This window comes from Centropristis striata, chromosome 15 (assembly GCF_030273125.1).
Source record: "Centropristis striata isolate RG_2023a ecotype Rhode Island chromosome 15, C.striata_1.0, whole genome shotgun sequence".
NCBI classification, from domain to species: Eukaryota; Metazoa; Chordata; class Actinopteri; order Perciformes; family Serranidae; genus Centropristis; species Centropristis striata.
The window spans coordinates 18,444,434-18,467,202 of record NC_081531.1 but is presented as its reverse complement, the minus strand read 5'-3'; the positions used below and the strand labels follow the sequence as shown (position 1 = coordinate 18,467,202).

General features: G+C 36.7%; 1 protein-coding gene across 1 annotated transcript in view; it reads right to left on the bottom strand.

The window, feature by feature from the left end:
- wwc1 (WW and C2 domain containing 1) overlaps positions 1-20,694 on the bottom strand; it is a 53,227-nt gene extending 32,533 nt beyond the window's left edge. Inside the window, exons 1-5 of the mRNA XM_059351201.1 lie at positions 19,605-20,694; positions 4,923-5,032; positions 4,015-4,218; positions 2,620-2,696; positions 923-1,002 (exon numbers count right to left, since the gene is read on the bottom strand). Coding sequence (XP_059207184.1) covers positions 923-1,002; positions 2,620-2,696; positions 4,015-4,218; positions 4,923-5,032; positions 19,605-19,723 — 590 coding nt within the window. The 5' untranslated portion in view covers positions 19,724-20,694. The remainder of the gene's footprint in view (positions 1-922; positions 1,003-2,619; positions 2,697-4,014; positions 4,219-4,922; positions 5,033-19,604) is intronic.
- Positions 20,695-22,769: the final 2,075 nt, after the last annotated feature.

Sequence of the window (22,769 nt, the reverse complement as noted above, 5' to 3'; positions counted from 1 at the left end):
TTATGAATATTTAATGTTATACAGCAATAGTCAAGGGGAATTACACTTTACTGCCACCCAATCTCAGTTTACATCATGATTTTACAAATGCTCGTTTGCCCTCTTTATCTGAAAACAGGATGCAGATGATTTCAGAATTATTCACTCTAGTGACCTGTTTCCAACCGCCAAAAACACTGACCTAGTCTGGACAGATGGCCAAAACAGTTGTTAGGGGGGAAATTTGTTTTGATGTATTATTAAGTAAGTTTATTTATTAAGTAAAAATACTATATAGTGTCTGGTTTAATATTCATGGATGTTACATTTTGCTGCTTTTCTCTGTTTTACATTATAGTAAATGTGTTTGGTTTTGGGCTCTGGGAAAATGAGATGGGCACTTTTCAATTTAAAAAAAAAATGTATAGACTGAACAATTATACATTAAAAAAATGAACAGACTGAGTTAAAAAATGTACCCACACATTTAAAAAGTTAATTCCAACTAAATAAATATAAAATGATACTACATGAATCGAGGGGGTGGCTAATGATTGCCTTGAACTGCTCAGTCTGAGGACACAGTAAATGTGAGTCAGAGGTGTTTTGCAGGCAGTAAGTAAAACTGTAAAGACTGAGGGAAGGTCACATATATACTTGCTATTCAAGTCAGATTCTCACTGTCTTGCTTTGCTCGTCAAATTAAATTAGAGGGGCTGGTGGTAGCATAAAGCGTGAGGATCATACCCCAGAGTCGACTGTCAACAAATATACCTGTCAAAATGCCCTTCAGCAAAGATTCAAGGTGGGGGAGCCTGGAGTTGAAAGCTTCCAGGAGTGAATATGAGAGCACATATGATCAATAAATACCTCCATCAAACAGCAGGACAAGTGCATCAGTATCTTTGTGAGGACATGTGTGATGGCATGATGCACCACTTACTCTTTGAGGGTCTCAAAGCCTTGTTCTTTGAACTGCAGCTCCTGCTTCATACAGGCCAGGTCCCGCTTCAGCTTATTCACCTGAGAAAAAGAGATGCATTTTTAAATGCAGATTTTTCACTACTCTGCAAAGGAACAAATGAGGGCTACTTTCTCAAACATAAAACTTTATGAAATAAAATTTAACATCTTCAACATCTATAAATGATAAATGATAAACTGAGAAAACAAAAATAGAAATAGAAATAGAAATAAAACAAAAAATAGCTATTACTGTTCAGTGTCAGTCAATTGCTTACTGTTAAAAAAAAAAAAGCCAACACAATTTCTGAATCACGGCAGGCAACATTTTCTGCATTATACATTGTGCAAAAAAAGTTTTAACAACGGCACATATCTGACAGCATATACATCAAAAATCTAAAAGCTTTAATAGGCCAATATCAGCTGATAATATCTGTTAACAGATATATCTGTCGGGCTCTACTGGAAATACTTGAAAGAATAAGGCTGGTGATCTTTTATATTTTGGTTATTGCTCATAAATCCCATGAAAACATAATAAATACCATACAATACACACAACAATGGTAGACAATGTTTTTGTGGAAGGTGGTGTGTGTGTGTGTGTGTGTGTGTGTGTGTGTGTGTGTGTGTGTGTGTGTGCGCGTGTGCGGTTGATTTTCATCTTTTCATAAGATTTGTTGACAATAAGTGAATAATTAAATATCCCCAGATCATTTTACATTTTATGAAGTCTACAATTCCAGCATCAGTTGTATTATTTAGAACCTTGTTATAAATCTAATTTGCATATAAGAGGTAAACAAAATATAAAATATAATTATAGCAGGAGACAATGTGGAATTTGATGCACCATTGTCACATGAGGTAAGAATGAGTTTATGCGGTCATGTGGCTTTCGATTCCAATTAAACAACTAAACTTTGGGGGGGGTGACTCATGTTGGGTGCAGGTGACTCCACAACATATTTGATCCACAGCCAGGAGGAGTAAAAGTATGATGTGGCATCATGTTTGAAATGTGAGTGAACATGCAGTCCTGTTCATGAAATCCAAAAATATCCTCCTGATCGACTATATATATACTATATAAGAATATATTTTCATCACAACACGTCTTTTGTTATTAATATAGGGAATAATTCAATTCACAATGTTTTGTTTTCTCCAACCAACAGTCAACAAAACCTAAAGATATTTAGTTTACAATCAGAGGATGAAGAAAATCAAATTATATTTACATTTAAGAAGCTCAAATCAGAGAATGAATGTCATTTTGCTTAAAAAAATAATAATCAACTAATCATTTTAACTGTGGACATGATAGACATGACAATGACAGCTGCTGATAGTAAGGGCATTACAAGTCTTTTCTAAGAAACAGCGCTGAAATAATCAGTTGAAAAACGACACACTATCTGGTTTTAGCTTCTCTGATTTTAAGATTTTTTATTTCTTATGTTATTGTGAAAACATGCAATAAAACAATATAAGATGTTCTCTGGGAAAGTTGTCATTGTCACTTTTTTCTGAAATATTATATTGATTATTTGACAAAAACACAGATTAATTAGTGATAAAATAGCAGTTAGTTGTAGCCATAATAGGAAACATTTCTGTTTAGTTGTTTAGGGATCAGCCATATGAACTGAAACAGGAAATAGAGGTTCTTACCCGACTTTTGGCTGTGGCTATTTCTGCTTTTAGGATGTCTGGGTCATACTTGCTGGAAGAGGATGATCTTGAATTCACTGCAGGAAAGAAAAAATAAAAAGTGGGGGAAAAATGAGCCATTAAATGGCAGCCTATTATATCAGTCTTTCATTTGGTTATTTCACAGCTTTTTTCCTATTTCAAAAGGAAAGAAGACAAAATAAATCTCTGAGCAAGACACAGACAGAACCATCAACTAAAGTCTGTGTGAGGAAATGTGTTTTTAACTGTTAAACTGAAGAAATCTCTTGAGAAATGTCAACATGTTCTATCTGTCAAGGCATCACAAATAAGAAACTCTCAACCTCTCTGATGTCAAGGACGTTAACAGTATTCTTAGAGAAAGAAACCTTTGAAGCATCCCCCCCCCTCATCCTTCTTTTTCTCCATTCCCTCAAAAGGTCAGCGCTGCCGAGGCAGTTTCCACTTGGTAAACGCCACAAAATTGTGTGTGATTCTTTTTTGCGTCCCAGAGAAAATCTACTGGCATTGACAAAGCACTGCTGCTACCAATCATCTTGCCTTAATGCTTTCTTCTCCTCATAATGACCTTTAGTAGAACATCATATGGTAATAAGCTGTTGTGTAAACCCGTTTAGTTACTAGTTGTGTTGGTGCTAAACACATAAGTCTGAAACAGATGGCATTTGTCAGAATTTAAATTTCGACGGCTGCTTTTTAAAAGTAGAGCTGCAATCAGAACGGTCATTGAGTGTGTTGTTGAACCCTCCAAGAGGAAAATAAATTGTCAACAAAAATAATGAAGCAAACGGCTTTGTTAAAGTAATTAAGTTTACAAAACCTTTTTATTTTATTTTTTTTACCCCTTCTTATTAGCTTTAATTATTTGTATTTTATTTTAATGTTCTCATTTAATTAAATGTATTTTGTTTTTTTGAATGTATTTTCTTTTTTTAATGTTTTTTTTAATTTCATTTAAATGTTTTTATGTTTTTAATTTTATTTATTTTGCCTTGATAATCATTCATTTACTTTTATTTCCTATTTTTCTGTTCATACTACTACTTTTTTTTGTTGTTTACTTTTTCATTATTTCTTATTCATTTGTGCGTTTAACTTTTTCTTCCTCTATTCTTTAATTGATCTATTTCATTTTCTTTATTATATTAATTGTATTTTAACCCAGAGGACCAGTGTGTGTGATCAACAACACATAAGTTGTAGACAGTATTTGCCAGGCCATCAGAAGCAGCTGATATGTGTTACATGGCTTTTGGGCTTCATCCCTTGTATTTCTATTTCCAAAATCAAACTCTCACCTCCAGAACTGTTTACTAAATATGAAATGAAATTAGTCTGCTGTTTTTCCTTCCTCAGTCCCTCCACAGTACTTACAGCTGGTCTGTGACGTCGACTTGTCCCTCCACGCATCATTGAGCTGCCTGTACTCCTGCTGCGCCAGGCGGAGCCTCTGCTCCTTCACCTGGTAAATCTCCTTCTGGGCGCTGAGTGCGTCGCTGGCCACAGCCAGGTAGTCCCGCAGCATGGACTCCTGCTCCCGCTGCCATTGGGCCCGCGGGTCCTCCAGCTGGGTGCTCTCTGGAGGAAAAGAAAGTGAAGAGGAAGACAATGAGTTGAGAAGGAAGAGGAGTTGGTAGGATGTGCACACATTCATAATGAAAATGTGATGGTCAGCTGTACAGTGTTGTTCGTGTTGTTTAAATCAACAGATTTCTGTGGCCACATTCCAGTAGTCAAATATTTTCAAAAGGCATCAAACATGGCTCAGTCAATCAGACATGAGTTATCAAACTTATCACATTACTTGTATTTACTCTGGTCAAGTGTAACAATGAATACATTTTAAGATTTGACAGAACAGTGCTGAAGACTGATAAGACACTTTTTGATTATTAGAACTATTGCTTTATCCAAATGAAGACCTTAAACAATTAAACCAGGACTCTGGTTGACTGGTGCAACCAATGGACTATTTCAAAATAATTTCTTAATAATTATATTCATTTTTTAAAGTTTGTGATCCATGTATCCTGTGTACTTAAGACACAGGTTTCCAATTCATGTGGAGAATGAATTGATTTAATTAATTTAATAGTGCAACGTTCTTATGTCTTCTGTACCTTACGCCAAACCCATACATCAGTGAGATGTAGATAAATAACAGAGAAAAACTTAAGCGTTACCAAGGGAACAGCAGTGATAGGCAGTTAAAGTAGAGAATAAGGATAAAGAGACGAGCAAAAAGAAGAACAAGTATCAGTAACGCATAACAGTAAACTCACTGGTGTTGTGGTCGACATAGTATGCTCCGACAGCGGGGTCGTACGCCTCCTCCCAACCCACGGGCAGCTCATCCCCGATGCAGTCAGCAAACGTCAGAGGCTTCGTCTGCCTGAAGAAAACAGAATCAGGAAATAGACTTAAAAACAGAATTGTCTCCACTGTGATCAACAGAACATCACAGACCTCATCATTCGAAAAGAGACAGAATTGACATCTCAATTATTGTTATGATATGATATCGTTTGTAGGAAACAGAGCTAGAAAGATCATGGGGACACAATATTAAAAGCCAATAGGTGGTGATTTTCACAGGGGTGCATGTGGGTAACTTCAGGAATTTGCATAATAAACATCAAATGAAAAAAAAATGAATACTCTAACAACAGATAGATTGAAATGTGTCCATGTATTAGTGACGTCAGACTTAAAGTATTTAAGGTGTGTGTGTGTGACAAAAGAAATCAAGCCGTATTAACAAGTCGTGTGACAAATTTACTGTCCCACCTTTTCACTACAAATTAATATACAATAGCTAAATGTATAAAATAGGTGGATCAGATAATGTGATAATTAATAAACATGTTAAGACAGATTTTTACATTCATACCAGAAGCTGTACGACTGTACCTGTTATGAAGGAATTAATATTAGCTGGATATAGCTTCTCCAATGTGTAAAATTCCTGTTTTATTGTATTTTACTTAATTTGAAATTCAGTACCTTTGAGTTTTCATTTACTTATTTGTTTTTACAGACTAAATAAGCCACTCACAAATATGTCAGCTCAGAAAGAATTGGTATTTGTAACCGTTTTCAGACATTGTACAACATTTTTGATTTATTACGTAGAAAACAGGATTGAACATTAACAAGATAATAACTATAATGAATGTGAGTCTTTACAAATCACCGCTAAATCACAGATTTGTGAGAATAAATCAGCACACTCAGCTCCAGCTATGTATGACTGAGAGATGAATCCTCAAAAACAAAACCTAATAAGTCATCAGCCAGACAGCACACCAATTAAATGATCTATTAGTCCACACACATTTTGGACAGACACCACACCTCAGTGTGCAAACCACAGAAGTATACCAAACACAAATCTATATGACTTTCTGCTACTTAAAATGAGAACAATGGATGAAGTGATATCTTCGTTTTTTTCCAAAACTGTTACACCTGAAAACACTTCATTAGTAAATAAACAGAAAATTAATCATCAAACAATTTTGATGAGTGATTAGTTGTTGAAGACAATTGTTGAAGCAAAAATTACAAAAAAAGAATTGCTTGCAGCTTCTTCTATTAAAGGTTTTGCTGATTTTTTTGTTTTCTGTGAATGCAAATCTGTGGCAATTTGGAATATGTCATCTCGAGCTTTAGGCAAATTGTGATGGCATTTTCAATAGATTTATTAGAAAAACTTATATTTAGTTGAAGCCCTAAAATGTTTGTGAAAAGCTTAATGTCAACTACACGATATAATATTTCCCGTAGTAGCCCTAACATGATGCAACAGTTATTATAGAATCTGATTACCGAATAAGAAAAATGACTAAACTTGGAAAAAAAACATGGATTCATCCCGGCTCACTGAAAGCAGTTTCAGGAGGAGGTAGGGTAAGAGTGTGCGTGTGAGTGGAGGGGGTGGGTAGTCTGGTGTTTTACTGAGTCCTCTTTTCACCTCCAAGGGGGGAAAAGGAGAAAAGAGAGAGGAGGGGAGGGGGGTCCCTGTAGCCGGTCACAATAGGAGGAAACCGGCCTGTGGCATTCCACAAGCAGCGCTGACGCATCGCCTGGAGGTTTCTGGGGCAACCCTCGGACTTACAGCGGCCTTACACAGAGTTCACAGCAGCCGGGATGGTTGATTCATCCACTTTTACATTTCACTTTAACATAGATGAGTGGGCCAAATTTTAAGATTTTAATACCTGTTATTAGATATTTTTTCTGTAACAGCAGTAAAAATCACAATGTAATAACAGGAATGTGTACAAATGTGATACAACTTTGGTGAGTAATTGTGTCCAGTGTTTTTGGGTAACACACTCCACTATTTTTTCTGTAATCCTGCAGTCAGACAGGCAAACAAAGAAAGTAAAACATAACCATCTTGATGGGGGTAGTAAGAATTTTAAAGGATTTTTGTAAATCACATGCCAGATAAATAGTAATTAAAAGTATTTTGCCTGGGGTCATCTTCATAAACTTTGCTTAAAAGACCAAATCAATTCACTGTGGTTCACAATCAATAAACATTGAAAAACTACTACATCTTAAAATTATTCTGATCATTACTTTCAAAAGGAGAATTATGTTCAATGACACACTACTAGTAAGTCACATCTGACGATATAGCTTTAGATATCAGACATCATATTGACCCTGTTGACTGCTCCCAGCCTTCACTTCAGCTGCTAAGCTAATGCTATGTTAGCCATGATACAAATTTGAGAAACAATAGGACAATATACTGCTCTTCCAGGAAACAATCTTTGACCAAGCTTACATACACTGTTTAAACAGAAATTCTTCTTAACTATGTGATGGACAACTTATCTTGTACACATTTCTTGTTTTGCTAATTTTCACAATATAAATGTAAAGAATCTAAAAATGAGCAGCCTACTAACAGCATTGATTGGTCCTTCAACTGTGTCCTTCTTTAGAGGAGATCTTGTAAGTCCATAACACAGAAGAAGTAACTTTATAAATGTCATAAAATCTATTAGATATACCTTTCCTCGAAACTGAGTCCAAACCCTACCAAGTATGTGCTATACCACATGGGATGAACAACCAAACAAAAAAACATAGGAACACCACTTTATATATAGATTTCATGATGAGAGAAAACAAGCAGCAGAGTAAAAAGCTCTTCTCTCTGGCTTCTCTCCTCTGCTGCCTCTTGTGTTTCGTGACTGCAGATACAAACAAACACAGAGCAGTGGCTCACTGCTGAAGGGAGAAACTGAACTGGGTCCTTTTTCAGCTGATGAATAATGAAAGGGGCCCGGAGAAGACCCCCTCAGCTCCGCTCTAAATTTAGCTCAGGAAGACAGGGAGGCTTCTGCCAACCGCTGATCCCAGAAAAAGCCGGCTGGTTGGCTGGCTGGGTATCCACATCCCATTATTTGATTCCTCTCTCTTCTCACCCACTAAATCCTGTCCTCTAATCGCTGAGCCGAGGGGAGTAGCTGACCTAAACTCGTCGCTCTCAGTCATTGCTCTCTCTCGGAGTGAAGGACCAGCTGGCAGCGGCGGCCCAGCCTCCATTTCACTGTCAGTCATTCAATAGCCACTTGTAGTGCTTCTCATATGCTTCACTGCTTTAGTGGTTTACACTGCCTGCTATGGCTGTGGGAGACCCCACATACTGGGAACAGGTATGGACAACAACTGCAATCATGGTAATAGCAGAAAATTACAGTGATGACATTACAACAATGAGCCTGATATACTGTCAGTATGGGCAATTGTTACTCACAAATAATTGTTTATGCCAATCATTTGTTCAATTAATCTTTTATTGTATGAAATGAGAGAAAAAAGTTTTTTAAAAATGCTATTTTCCGCATCCAACAGTCCAAAAAACAGATATTCAGTTTACTACATAAAACAGAGAAAAGCAGCAAAGCCTTATTTTTGAGAATCTGTTACTTAAAAACCAAATTATGAATTGATTTATAGTCTGTGGTGGTGTGTGGGAAACAATTAAGGTTACAAACTACAAAGAATCCATTCCAAACTAGCCATGTCCTGTTAAACTACGGCTGGGCGATATGGCCAAAAGTCATATCCTCGATATATTTAGGCTTAATATCGATATACGATATATATACTGATATTTTTATCACAAAGTGAGAGCAAATGTTCAGTCAAAATCAAAGCCAAATATTACAAGTCACAAGTAGTTTTATTGAAACCTTTTATTTAAGGGAACATAAATACAGTATAACAACAGGATTACCTTGTTTTAAATCAAAGCTCCATAAAGTGCACATTTTAAATAAAAATAAATATCTTAAATAAAAATAGCCTATGAAATAAAATAGGCCTATCTTTTTCTGAAATAAATACATTTATATGAGAAAATAATAATGGACATTACAAAAGAACAAAATATGCCAAACCCTAGAAATGGCAGTATTGCTATATAAAGAAAGAAAAAAATTACAGTTACAAACTACAAAGAATCCTTTCCAAAATAGCCATAGTCATGTGAAGCCTCTGGCACAGATCAGACCGAAGAATATAATGTATCCCAAGTACATAAGATGAATTTGTTGTGCTATTCAGGATTCAGGGTATCTTGTTACTGTCATTATAGGGCAGCTATATTCACTAGACCTAGATATCATTTGCTGATATTGGTGTGATATGCTGTCCGATCTGTTATGAAACCTTTTTGTACACACAATATATAATGCAGAAAATGTTGCTTGGCATGATGTAGATATGGTGATGGCTCTTAATCTTTTTTTAATAGTCAGCAATTGACTGAAACTTTACAGTAATGATGTTTATTTGGCTTTCATTTTATTCTTATTTATTATTTATTTTCTCAGTTATTATTGGTAGAATTGGCTGATAATGAAATACATTGTTTGTATAACAATGTTAAATATTATTCAATAAAGTAGCTCTATGGGTACATTTGCAGAGTGCTGAGAAATCAGTGCACACAAAAAATACTATATCAGCCACCATATCGGTTTGCAATGAATTTTCCCCCACAAAAATCAGTATCTGCATCGGTCTCAATAATCCCATATGGTTCGAGCGAATATTCACAAAGAAATGTTTCATTATCTTATTTTTCTTTGCCTGTTAATAGTCCAGATCCATGTATTTTTATTCATCAAGAATGTGTTTTTTGTTGTCCACTGTGACAGGGAGGGCTCAATTAGGAGCACTATAGGCTCTGCAAGGTTGCAATCCACCAGTAAACAGAGAAGAAGAAGTATAAGTTGCCAACTGGAGAGAAAAATTGATCCATGTACAAATAGGTGAATGAAAACATGGCTAGTTACTGATTTTAATAATGCAGGTCTTTGTCCTCTCACTTATTTCTGGAGTGGGTAACTTATATAATTGCTAAAAGTATGACTTTCACATGATGGTTTGTTTTTTTAAGAAGCTTATCTGAGACTAAAATGTTCTTGTTTTGGCATCAAAGTGATCAAAAATGACTTTGCGTGATATCAATACAAGTGTGATGTCAGCCTTTAAAACCCAATATCTATCAAAGCCAAGTGCACACACTACCCCCCCAGGTTTCACATACCAAGGTAAACAGCCAAGCCGGGCTTCTGCGTTCTAATGCAAACTGACAAAGCGTGTGGCAGAGTGCAAACACACAGAGAGGCGGGCTGCATATCTGAACGGTGAGTCAGACGGCGGCGCAGAGAAACGTTCATTCAGAGCAGCATATAAATTCCTCAAGTAGAGTTATGAGACTTCTAACTACATTTCATAGCCGCTCAAGGTCTAACAGTTAAAATAATTTCACACACACACACACAGTATATCCATTATGCTTAACTGACAAAGCATCAACATAAAATGTGAATTTATCATAAAAAAAGACAAATTACAGCAGAGATCTGCCTCAGTCTTGCTGCACATTACCCTCCTCATAAAAGTGACGGTACATTATCCAGATAACATTCCTTTCACCTGACGATATGCCTTTAATGCGTCACTGCAAGGGTGGATGTATGATATTGCACTCTGAAGAATTTTTAAGGGCTACATAGGCAAGGCTGGCCTTTTTTTAATCATTCTGAGATTTTTTTTTCCTTTCTTTGTTCCCCTTTTTGTTGTATTTTTCTCTTGAAGTTTGGTGGAAACCTTAACGAGCCTGTGGACACCTTATAAATAAAACTGCATGACTCACCAGAAAAATGTCTTGTTAATTAAAAATTGGGTTATTTTCTTGTTTCTTTTTACTCTGACTTTAGGAAGGTTTTTTATTTTACAGAAAGACTGAGAAGCTGTAATAATAGGCAAAAAAAAAAACCCATAAACATAAAATCAGCACTACAATAAAATCAGCACTACAATCTGGATGTCCTGTAGGTACATTAGATATTCAAATAAAGAACATCAGAAGAGCAACAGATATCTGTGACTCTTCCTCTGGAGGCCCCTAGGCAGGATGAGTTCAAAAGAAACACACACACACACACACACACACATAAAGCTGTCAGTGTCAAAAATGGCTTGCTGTCTTTCTTCATTCCTAACCCCAGGAATATAATGGGAAGGTTTTTTACATGACTGCAGCAGTAAATTCAAAGCCGACTGGTCCTCAAATTTTTTTTATGTTTGTGTCTCTTCGCCCCCCTTTATTTCTCAGATGACTTCTCCTTTTCTCATCAAGAATCGTTTATATACTTGCTTTGAGCCTCCTAGCAACCCTTGTAATGTAGGAATAAAAGCTTATTTTACTTCCCTACCCTCTTGCAAAAATTCCTGTGGGTAACAGCATCATGTAAACACCAAAAAACCTGAATCTTTCTTTGGCTGAACAGGCAGAAACGTTTTTGCTGACACTTTAAGTCAACACAAACAGCAGGTGTCGATACTCATCAATCACCTGGCAGCAGCAAGGAAATACAAAAGGGAAAGGCAAAACTAGAAACTGCAAACAAAACCTGGAAAAATTGTTATGTCAAGTATGTTTGATAACGGAAAAAATTTCAGCAATCTTAACCATCTTTGCTTCCTCTTCCCTGAACAAATAGTGAATTGTGGCTTTAGTAATATCACGGCAGAGAAGAGAACAGAGATATTTATATCTTGATGTCCTGGGTTTAAATAAAACTGCAACTGAACTGCAATTAATAACTAGAAAATTTCCTCTGGGGAAATTTTGAAAGGGCCACGGGGGCTACTGCCGGTGTGTGTACACTATGATGAGATTCTTCAGAGATTTAAAACTATGCCCTTTAACCTCAAAGAGTGTGTGTGTGTGTGTGTGTGTGTGTGAGAGAGAGAGAAACATGTATGTGGAGGAGTGTGCGCGCATACGCGCGCATTTGTGTGTGTGTGTGTGTGTGTGTGTGTGTGTGTAGCGAAAATCGCATAAAGTTAGCTGTGTGTGTAACTAAAATCACAAAGTTACCTGTGTGTGCGTGTTTGAAGCAGGTGGTAGTGTGAGGAGTGTGTGCACTTACGCGCATGTGTGTGTGTGTGTGTATCTGTAACTGTAATCACATCAAAGATCAAAGGCAATCAAATCAAAGCAATCAACTGAATTAACTGACACCACCTGTTAAAGTTCCGAAAGAGTGACAGCAGCCAGAGGTGGACTGGAATTTCTGGCCTCGAACAGAAAGCATTTTTGGCAAAACCATAATACCTATCATTGATTCGACTTCACTTTGAGCGTCCTGAGTTCTTCCTGAACGTCTACATATGTTTTTATTTCAGAAAAATGAAAAAATAGCTTTGTTAGAGCGATCTAAAAAAACGTTTCCATATCCCTTTTTCAAATATCTCCCTGCGTTTTTAATATGGGACCCAATGAGGCTGTTGGTGGTGTTGGTGCCGCATCTGTGCGTCGTACGCCCAAACTATAACTCTGACAGCTTTACCAGAGGATTGTGAGTGAGAAGACAAATTTTCCTACGTTCCTATGTATAAATTATTTCTGTAGAGTGAAATTTGCGGCCTGGAGCGCAGTTTTAAAATTAATTTTTTGACAGTTTTACCTCTCCCTCTACACTCTGAGCGATGACATCACACACTCTGACACGAACATTCCGTGCAATACACACCCATTATAATCTCAGAATTTCTCCAAAAATTATCATGGTCATTGAACAGGGATTGATAAAAAACTATATGACCTATCGAAACGTGGATTAATACACCGATACACAAGACTTGTGTCTACTGTTTAAAGTTTAAATGGAGTCTCTAGGTGAAATTATGCCGGAGAAGTAGACGTTTAAAAATCTCCAATGATTGTTCTTTTTCGCTCATTTTTTGTCGGCCGTCCCATTCATTTCAATGCAAAATTTTGAGCAGTTTTTCGCGACTTACGTCGCGAAAAATTCATATTCTGTAGAGAAAAGTAATAGCACACCGATCCCGATCAAACCGCACGTTTTGATATATAATTTGTCCTGCAACTCTTTAAGTTGTAGGACTAGTAGCGGGACGAAATTGCGTCCGCAAGAGGAATAAGAAGAAATCCACAGTATAACAGTAGTGCTCGGGGCGATTGCCCCGAGGCCCTAATTACTTTCATTTTTATTTGTTCGTTTATTAACATTAACAATTATTCATCTTTCAGTTGCCTGTCTACACAGCAGCTAAGAGTATAAGAAAGTTAAAAGTAGCTATATTATAGTAATATATGAGACATAAAAAGCTACAAATATTTACATCAGAGAAGCTGTATCCAACAAATATTTAGCTTTTTTTAACATTAACTATTTACTCACATGGCGAAGTCTAGAACTATTCAAGTCATCTGACTAACTGCACTGATTCGATATAAGCCAAAATACTGTAAATTGACGAGGAATGATTATTTATAATACATTTAATTTCTGATGTCATGAATCATAAACAGGAAACAGGAAAACTGGCAACAAAATGAAAACAAAGCATGGAGGGAAATGTCAATAAAAAGATAAAAAGCAATTGTATTGACTTATCCATTAAGTTGTTGTTTCAGCACTAGGTCAAGGGAATTAATGGAAAACAGAGCTGTCCTGAATTGAATAGATAAAGAGTGTGCATCTGAAGAGTAGCTGTAAAACACTGTAAAAAATGTGTAGATTGTGCTGTGAGAGACACCACCAACGCCTGCGGTCTGATTGCACATTTCAGCAGGGTACTGGGTCAGTTTGGAAAAAGCACATTCAGGACTGTACTAATGTTGTTATTGTGAGCTGCCACTGATAAATAAGTTATAAGACGGTTGGTTATGTATTGAAGAAAACTACACTGCAGCGGTGTGCAAGCCAGCCTCCGTTCAGGTCCTAGTTAACAGTTTGCAAGGCTGCACTTTGACCCCGTGCACCTTGGCAAGCAGTGAAAGGGATTTCAGATGAATCAGGCCTTTGGTTGGCGAGTCTGCGCGCTGCTCAGTCCTTCACGTCGTGTGTTTCAGGAATGTGAGTGTGTGTATGTGTTTTTTAAGGGCTTTGTCTGGGAGGGTTTCTACTCTCTTTTTAGCTGTAGCAACCAGAGGAGTTTCACTAAAAGGAGAAAGTCTTCATTCCTCCTGTCATCTTTTAGACTGTAACTCAAGTGACTTTTCTCACCAGAAGTCAAAATGCATCAAGGCCAATAACCAATGACACAATGTTGGAATGTAGCCCAACATAAAAAAAACACTTCCATCCAGTTGTAGGATTATTTTTATTCAATTCACTTGTTGTTGTCCTGTCACATATTTACAATTTATTTCCATGACAGCCCTCTGTCTGCCGCTACTGGTGATTTGTTGGACAATAGCCCCTTTCATAGTGCTGTTCTGCAAACGTCCCGATATATTGCCGGAAAGTTCTGTACCGGCTTTTTCACCTTAGGGCATTCATAGTGATGCCGCGAAGGCGTGATATTTGTGCCCTTTCATAGTGCAGTCCAGCATCACGGAACGAGGTGGGAGTGACGTGCAACAGAGCAGCAGCAGTGCTGCACAGTAGCACAGTGCCAATAGGCTACACAGTTAGCTCTGTAGCAGTACAGTATGTATGTGCTGCAGCAGGATGTGTTTTTTAGCGACCTCCGTTTGTTTACAACAACCACCTCTGTGCACAGTTAGCGAAGCCTTTTTGTTTACGATCAGAGGTGGACAACACATGTACAGTTAGCATGCCGGTTTGTTTACAAAAAGCGGCAGACACTGTGCCAAGTTGGCCGCAGTGCACAGTGAATGGATGAGTGTCAGACCAAGTGAGGGGCGTGTGTTAGATGTTACACGCGACGTCAAATATCCCCGTTGGCAGACAGGACAGGACAGGTGAGTGGCACCTGCACATCATATCAGTGGCTGGACTAAAGCATGACTAAACATCAGGTGAATCCAATCACGGGTCTTCTACATCAGACAGGATCCAAAATGCAGACTATGAGTGGGCTATATGATCTCTAAAAATAAATTACCTAGATTTTTTGTTAATCCGGTTAAAAAAAATACCTCAAAAATCAATGTACTGTACATCACAGTAGGGCTGGGCAATATGACCTCAAATAAATATCACAATTAATTGAACATTTTACCTTGATGACAATTCATGAACAATTATTATTTTTTGCCCTCATAGTTCAGTGACATGGTCTCTACTGTAAATATGCTCAACTATTAAAGCTGGAATATTTTTTTCTAGTGAAAGAGGGCATATCTTTGTGAATTTAAAAAAATTAAGGTAACGCTAACCAATTATTTTGTAGTTAATTAATGAATATTTCAAACTGAAATAAAAGCATTGCTTGAAATTGAAACGTCACATTTTAGTTTTACAGTAGAAATCAACTTCTCTAAAACAGTAGAAAATAATTAACTTGTATTTCTTGCAAACAGTTTTTGAAACAACAGCAGTGTTTACATTTAAAGTCATGTTATGCATGACATGAACTGCATATTTCTTGGATACAGTTGGCTCTGTGTTTGATTTCTTGTATTAAAATAATCAAAATAATTGTAATGGGCAAGATTATGTTGGTTAGAGAATGTTGGATTCAATTAATTTTCGATCAATTGCCCAGCCCTACATCACAATGACACAAAAATGACCTAACCAGCAGCAACAACTGGGACTCTTGCATCCTCATCTATTGGTTGCTAGCTTGTAGTGTTGATAACTGAGGATCTACAGTTTATTTCAGAGTATATTAGCTGCCCCTCTGGATAACAGTGTCAGCTACATACATATGAAAAAAACTTAGACTATGTCAACCTAATGCAATAAGTAAAGAATGCGAGTGTTCTCCCACACCAAGCCTCCACACAGAACAGAAGAAAACAACTCCTAAGCCTCCAGAATTCCAGACATAAGCCATTAAAGGGATTTGGTGTCAAAGTCCGAGGAGTCTTAAGTAACTGGTAAAGATGGGAAAAAAACGAGCCCCCCATAAAAATCTGCCCTCCCCACAACACTGTGTTTTGTACAAGCAGGACTGTGACATGTAGTGCTGCATGCTTAGCAATCTAAGCCCATTACTGTACCCTGAAAGATTTCTATAAGAGAGGAGGAGAAAAAGTTAACACACCGGATTTCTAATTACAGATATGTAAACGAAGCAGGGTGCACCCTGGGAGAAGCACAGCAAAGACACAGGGCCCCAGCAGCATTAGTGTACAATCATAATGTAAAATTGACTATAAAAATAAAAGCAGTAAGATATTTATATAATGAAAAATTACAACCACGCTGGAAATACCTCAACTCCATTCCCAAGTGAGTGCATCATCCTGACCTCTGTTTACTCCTCATCATCCCTTTCAAGCTAATAAGAACTCACTTATGTGCAGAGCACATTGCAAGAAAGAACACTTGTTTATCATCTGCCAAGACCTTGTTGATGCATTCAATAAACATTAAAGGATGTCAACCAGCTTCAAGGTTGAACTTCTAATTCAAAAAAGAAAGAACTGCAGTTCAGGGAACAGGCATCATTTCTGCCGTAAGGTTTCCCACTTGAGCTCTCATTAAGATTTCCTCTCGCTGTCATTCAGCTGTTCGTCACTCTCACTTAAAGCTATTTCCAGTCTTGACTACCAGTCTAAGACTCTTCCAAATTATACTGAAAACAACACTGTTTCTAGTGCAAAAGTCCCATCTGGATTTCTCATTGAAAATGGCTACAAGAAGAACTAAGGGGTGTAACACTATATAGATCTGGATCAATATATCTATTCAGTGATAAGCAAGGTAAAATCAAATATTAATCAAGGTTCATACACTTTTTCAGCGGTCAAATTCAAGCACTTTTCAAGGACTTTCAAGGTCCATTTTCAAGCTTTTCCAGTACCTTACAACGGTTGTAAGTTGCATGTTTTAGATGAGTACTTACATGCTAAAAGGGGTAATTTCACTTAACCATAACGACAGCAATGGTTTTACACTTTTAACAACAAAAGTACAGTTTGCTAATCTCAATATTCAATTTAGTATTTTTTTCATTGAACATGTGATTATCTATAGTCAGATTGAAAGAGAAATACAGTAAGAATGTCAAACATTTTCAAGCACTTTATCCAAAATCCAAGCACTTTTCAAAACTTGAAAATACAACATTAAAATTTAAGCATCCGTATGAACCCTGATTAATATATGTCATCTTTAAGATATGTCTTTATTCTGAAAATCCCACTTGTTTTTATTCTTGTTAAGAAAAAGAATAGACCATTTCTCGTGTCTGGAAGTATCATAATTAACATAACATAATAAACTCTTTGATATAAATGTAACCGATTGTGGTAAACAGACATATGATGTCTAATTTTGAGTGCAGCCTCAAGAATTGATTTAAATCAGAATCATATCATGGCAGGCTTTATGATATCATTCAACATTGTATCATTGTAGAAATAATTGTTAGGTATGATTAAACTTGTGATTTACACACCTAGCAGGAACCCTCAGCTGTGTCTCTGGGTGTATTTTACGGGTAGACCAAATTAATCCACAGATGTTTTTGATAATCAAATAGCAGTATCTTTCTAAGCAAAAATGCTGAACATTTGCTGGTTTAAGCTTCTCAAATGTAAGGATTTGATGCTTTTCTTTGTCATACAAGATATGTTAGTTGCAGCCTTTCAGTGTTATTGTAAGAAGATTGTTGACCGTCCAGTGATCTATGTAAATGACCCTTCTCCAGATCAGGGTCAATTCTTTTTTGTGGGTTGTTGGTTGAAAAGATTTGAGTGATTACCAACTGACAGTAAACACTGCTTAGTAACACATAGGATTACTGTATTTAAATTGTGCTCCTGCTTGAGTGTCTTAGTCTTGAGTAATTAAAAGGCTTCTGTGCAATGATTAATAAAAAAAGTATTGATCTTTTACCATGTGCAGTTATAAACTATGTTGTTTGTCTTGTTTTGACTTGAATAGTTCAAAACCCCAGCAAATTCAACTTACTATAATGTTGTATAATGTTATGCAGCAAATTCTGTCATTTGCGAATTTAAAATGATCAATTATTTGGCATTTTTGCTTGAAAACTGAACCTAAAAAATGAATCGCTTATAAAAGAAAACGCGGAGAGTTGCATATTTTCGATGCTATTACTTGTACTCATACACTCCTTTCTGTTTACAGGTGTCCAAAGATAACACTGTATTGAGTAATTAAATACCTAAAAATAACTAAGTAAGACTATAGCTTAAAAGTTAGACTAAAGTTTGCAATTCGCCTCAGAGGAAAAATAACTATTATTAAATTATGTTAGTAGATAAAGACCTTCATTATTCTTCCTTCTTTATGGATCCATTGGAGAATGTTATAGCAGCACAAACAGGAGCTAACATATAACATAAACATAAACATATAGAATATACATTACAATGTCTTTGACTTTGTGCGAATATTTTGTGACATTGTTCACAACTTAATGTGTGTCCCAAACAGCTTGAGAAAGAAGACATCAGGGTTAAGTCATCAGGGTTAAGTGACAGAGTAGTTTCAGGGATGAACAGGCTAAAATTGGGTCTGTGGTTTTAAAATTGTTCTGATTCAGATCTCCATCTGCCATCAGTCTGAGGAAAGTAGGAGTTGCATGTTGTGCAAAGACAGACTTGTGATTTTTGCCTACTTTCAGCAACTATTCTGATAATCTATTAATCATCATAGCCATTTTTGAAGCAAGAAAACACTCACTGGTTCCAGCTGCAAAGACGTGATGTTAAGCTTCTGTTTATGGTTATATACTACGGTATACAGTGTTCAACTAAATATGTTGGGGGTTTGGACTTCTGGTTGGAAAAATGATAAATAAACTAACAAACCACAAAAAAGTTGGCAAATTAGCATTGTAATCTGCAGGAAAAAAAAGTTTATTAGCACAACACAGGTGGAAAATGACTGCAATAACTTGTAACATTAAGTAATATAGATATTAAGCAGAAAAAGGTTCAATAAATCGCTTTTCACAAATTATGTTTTGCTTTCTCTGAGTGTTCTGGACATTAAGCAGTGATTAATTCCTCCTTGTTTTCCCTTAGTCTCTGCTAATTAGAATATATGGACATGCTGCTAACTGCAATGAAGGGCTGCCCACAGGTGTAACTGTTCCCTGAACAGGAAAAACTGTCCGCCCATAATGTAGATTTAGAGTACAAAAAACAGCATGCAAATTTACTCTGAGATTATGATTGATATGAATGAAAGCAATCAATGTATTTGTTATTATTATGATCTGGGGACTGAAATGTATGCTTATTTTTATTAATCATTGCTTTACTGATTAGAGACATGCATTATATGTTACCTGACATGAATATGTTCTGTAGTGGCAGGCAAGACACATTCACTACCTATAAATACCCTATGGTTTTTATAGTGATTTTGCATAACTCATTATTTGAACAGGGTAGATGGTATATTTCAAAATTTGATTGATGATGACAATCTGCTGGAGGTTAAAGGTCACCCATCGTTTTCATTAGTACTACAACATCTCTGTCTCTCTCTTTCGCACACTCCTACCTGTCTCTGGGGTCGATCCAGCTGGTGCACTGGTTAATGTGGTCAACGTAATAGACTTTGCCATCAAAGTCTCTGGCTTCCTCCCAGCCCTCAGGTAGTGGCAACTCCGTCCTTGGCATGTCAGGCGAGTCTCCATGTAATTAACTCCTCTCTACTCAAAATCATAACGAAGGGAAACCATCGCTTTTCTCTGTCATCATCATCATCATCAGCAGCATCAGCAGTTATTCCCAAAATTCCCGGTCTGGTGCGGTTTGGATTAGGCCATAATAATAATCCATAATAATCCACAGATTAACAAGGAATCAAACCTCAATGGGGGGACTGTTAAAAGAAACTCAGAGGATGAAATAGTTCCAGTAGGCTGCACTTGTAAGGTGTCAAGTCATCCGTAATAACGTTACACACACACACCGGTAATAAAACAAAACCGTGTTATCATTTGAGATATATTCCAAGTTGTGAGCGCATATTTTTTGCAACTTTTCCAAATCGGTTGGAAAACTTTGAGGCGGCCTGATGACAACTTTTGAAGTAAAGTACAATTATCCACGGTCCACAGAACACGGACTGTGCTGGTGTTTCAACGTAAACAGAAGGGCAGCCTCACGTCAAAGTCCATAAACCTCCAAATAAAACTGAAAAGGAGGGCGGTAATGTGTCCAGAGCAGCGGTGTTTCACAGCGAGAAGCGTCCAAGTGGCTTTAAAAATCCTCTAAAATCCCCAAACTGGACTGGTTTGTTCTTCTTGCCGACAGGCCACCATGTTTAGCAGCAGTAACCGAGGCTAGCCGCCAGCCGCGGGGTAACGAACAGTGTGAACACCGCTGAGAGAACAAAGTGACGACTGAATCCGCAGCCGTTAATATCCGGTGAATCCGCGAGAAACTTGTTTGTTATTTTGTTATATTATCCGCTTTAAACGGGACGGGAGGGCAGAGGCGGCAGCGGCGGTAAAGTCTTTCCCCAGTCCCGATGACTTCGGCCGGTCGACCGCTGTCAAGTCACACACGTTCACTGTGGCTTCCGGCTATCGTTTCAAAATAAAACTTCAGGTGACAAATTTATCAAGCAAAATAACTTCCGGTCACAAATTTTCAACTCAAAATATGGTTTTCAGCACACCGCATTACCCAAATGGGCTCTTTGATTAGATTAAAGATTAGGCTGCACTGTAAAAAAAAATCTGTAGATTTTACGGTGAAAAACTGCTAAACAATGACAGTAAAAGACCATAAAATGTTAATGGGTTAATTCAGTTTCAGTAACAATGAAACACTGTAAATGCCCAAATAGTATTTTTTACATTTTTATTATTTTTTAAAATACATTACTCCACTGTAAAATACACTGGCACCGTGTTTGTAGCAAAAATATTCTGATATATATATATACAAGCCATCATTTTTGCATTTATTTTTTGTAAAAATACTTTTTCACACTGTTAAATGTAGGCTACTAAACACCATATCTCTAACAAAAATATACTGTAATATTTAATGGTAAAATCTTTAATTCATGTGGCATTTAGAAAGTATTTTCTTGTCAATTTTGATGGAAAAACGTTTTATTTATACGGTAAAATATGGAATAAAATGGCAATCTTAAACGGGAAATCAACAGTGCTAATATAATTTTACCGTAAAATTACAAAAAAAATTGCACCGTATTTATAACGGTAAAGTTCTGGCAACCACAGCTGCCGGTTTTTTAACAACAGTTGTTGTTTTTTTACAGTGTGGTATTAACAGAACCAATTAATGTGTCTGGTATTATTTTTATTGAGACATAGACACCACCTGGCTAAAATAGCCTACTTATATTCAAATGCAGGGTATTCTGTATTGTAGTCCAAAATTAGTTAATTAATTAAGCAGAACAAGTCAGTGTTTCTGGTATGTTGATGACCTAGGGGGCTAAATTCATTGGTTTTGTATACTTTCTAAGTGTGTAAGATGACATCAGTATTATACTGTACTTTTAAATTAGTATGTATGATCACTGCCCATTTCAATTACATATACATTGGCATGTATAAGTAAACATTTTTGTTGTTGTTGCTGGCTATTAGTTTTTTTTTTTTTACTGATGACAATCTGCAAGAGTTCAACTGTCATCCATCTATTATTCATCCCTCTGTTACTCTACTGTGGCATGGTTAACCTTGTTGCAGTTTTGTCCTAATTGGTTTGTCCATCTTTATTTAAATTTAAATTTTTGGTTAAAAAAAAAAAAAATTGTGTTTTATAGTTAGCAGCCCAGTGGCCTTCACAGGTTTTTGTATTGACAAACTTTCAAGCCCACACTGCCCTCTGGAGGCGAACGTATTGAGCTGCTGAGCAATGAAAATTGACCTGAGGTTGTTAGTTTTGCAGGCTGCATGTCAGCTTTTATGGAACTTGGAGGGATGACACCTGGCAACTCTGTTATGACACTTAAGAAATTACACCATTTGTTTTGAAGGTGAAACAGTAATTTAAGGACAAGGCTTACATGTTTGGGGATTTACTGTGTTCCAGCAATTCAAAAACACACTTAAACACAAAGTATGGTGCATTCTTAAGTAACTTAAACAACCTGAGGAAAAGGCTGCGAAATTTTGCCCCACTTCGAGCGTCTATAATGCTACTTACACATAAACTGTTCATTCTAACACTTGAAGTAAATTTTGCTCATACTCCAAATAATACTACTACTTTACTTTAGAATAATTTTCAATACGAAACTTTTACTTGAGGTTTGGAATGTTAGCTGGTTGGAAAAAAATAACGTTGTCACATTGGGCGCTGGGTAATTGTGACGTCATTTCTCGCTATTTAATAAAAAGTTGATGGATAAAGTCCTGTTTTCACATCAATGCATGCCTAATAATAATATTTGTCACCATTATTTTTCAAAATAATGTGTGGTCCGTCAGTAGAATAGGTTGTTTTTTTGTTTTTGTTTGTTAAAAGAGTGCATATACTTTATACTTATGCCCATATACATAAAACTAACCTCTGTCAAAGACAGAACAGCCTGTAAAGACAACTTTTTTAAAAAATCCTGTTAAAATACTGTGTTGAGTTTTAATGGGCTTGGCCAGAAACCAAATGATGTTAGTTAAGCCAATTAAGCAGAATGTAAGCCTTGACTTGACTCTAGATGGAGCACTTCGCCTCACTG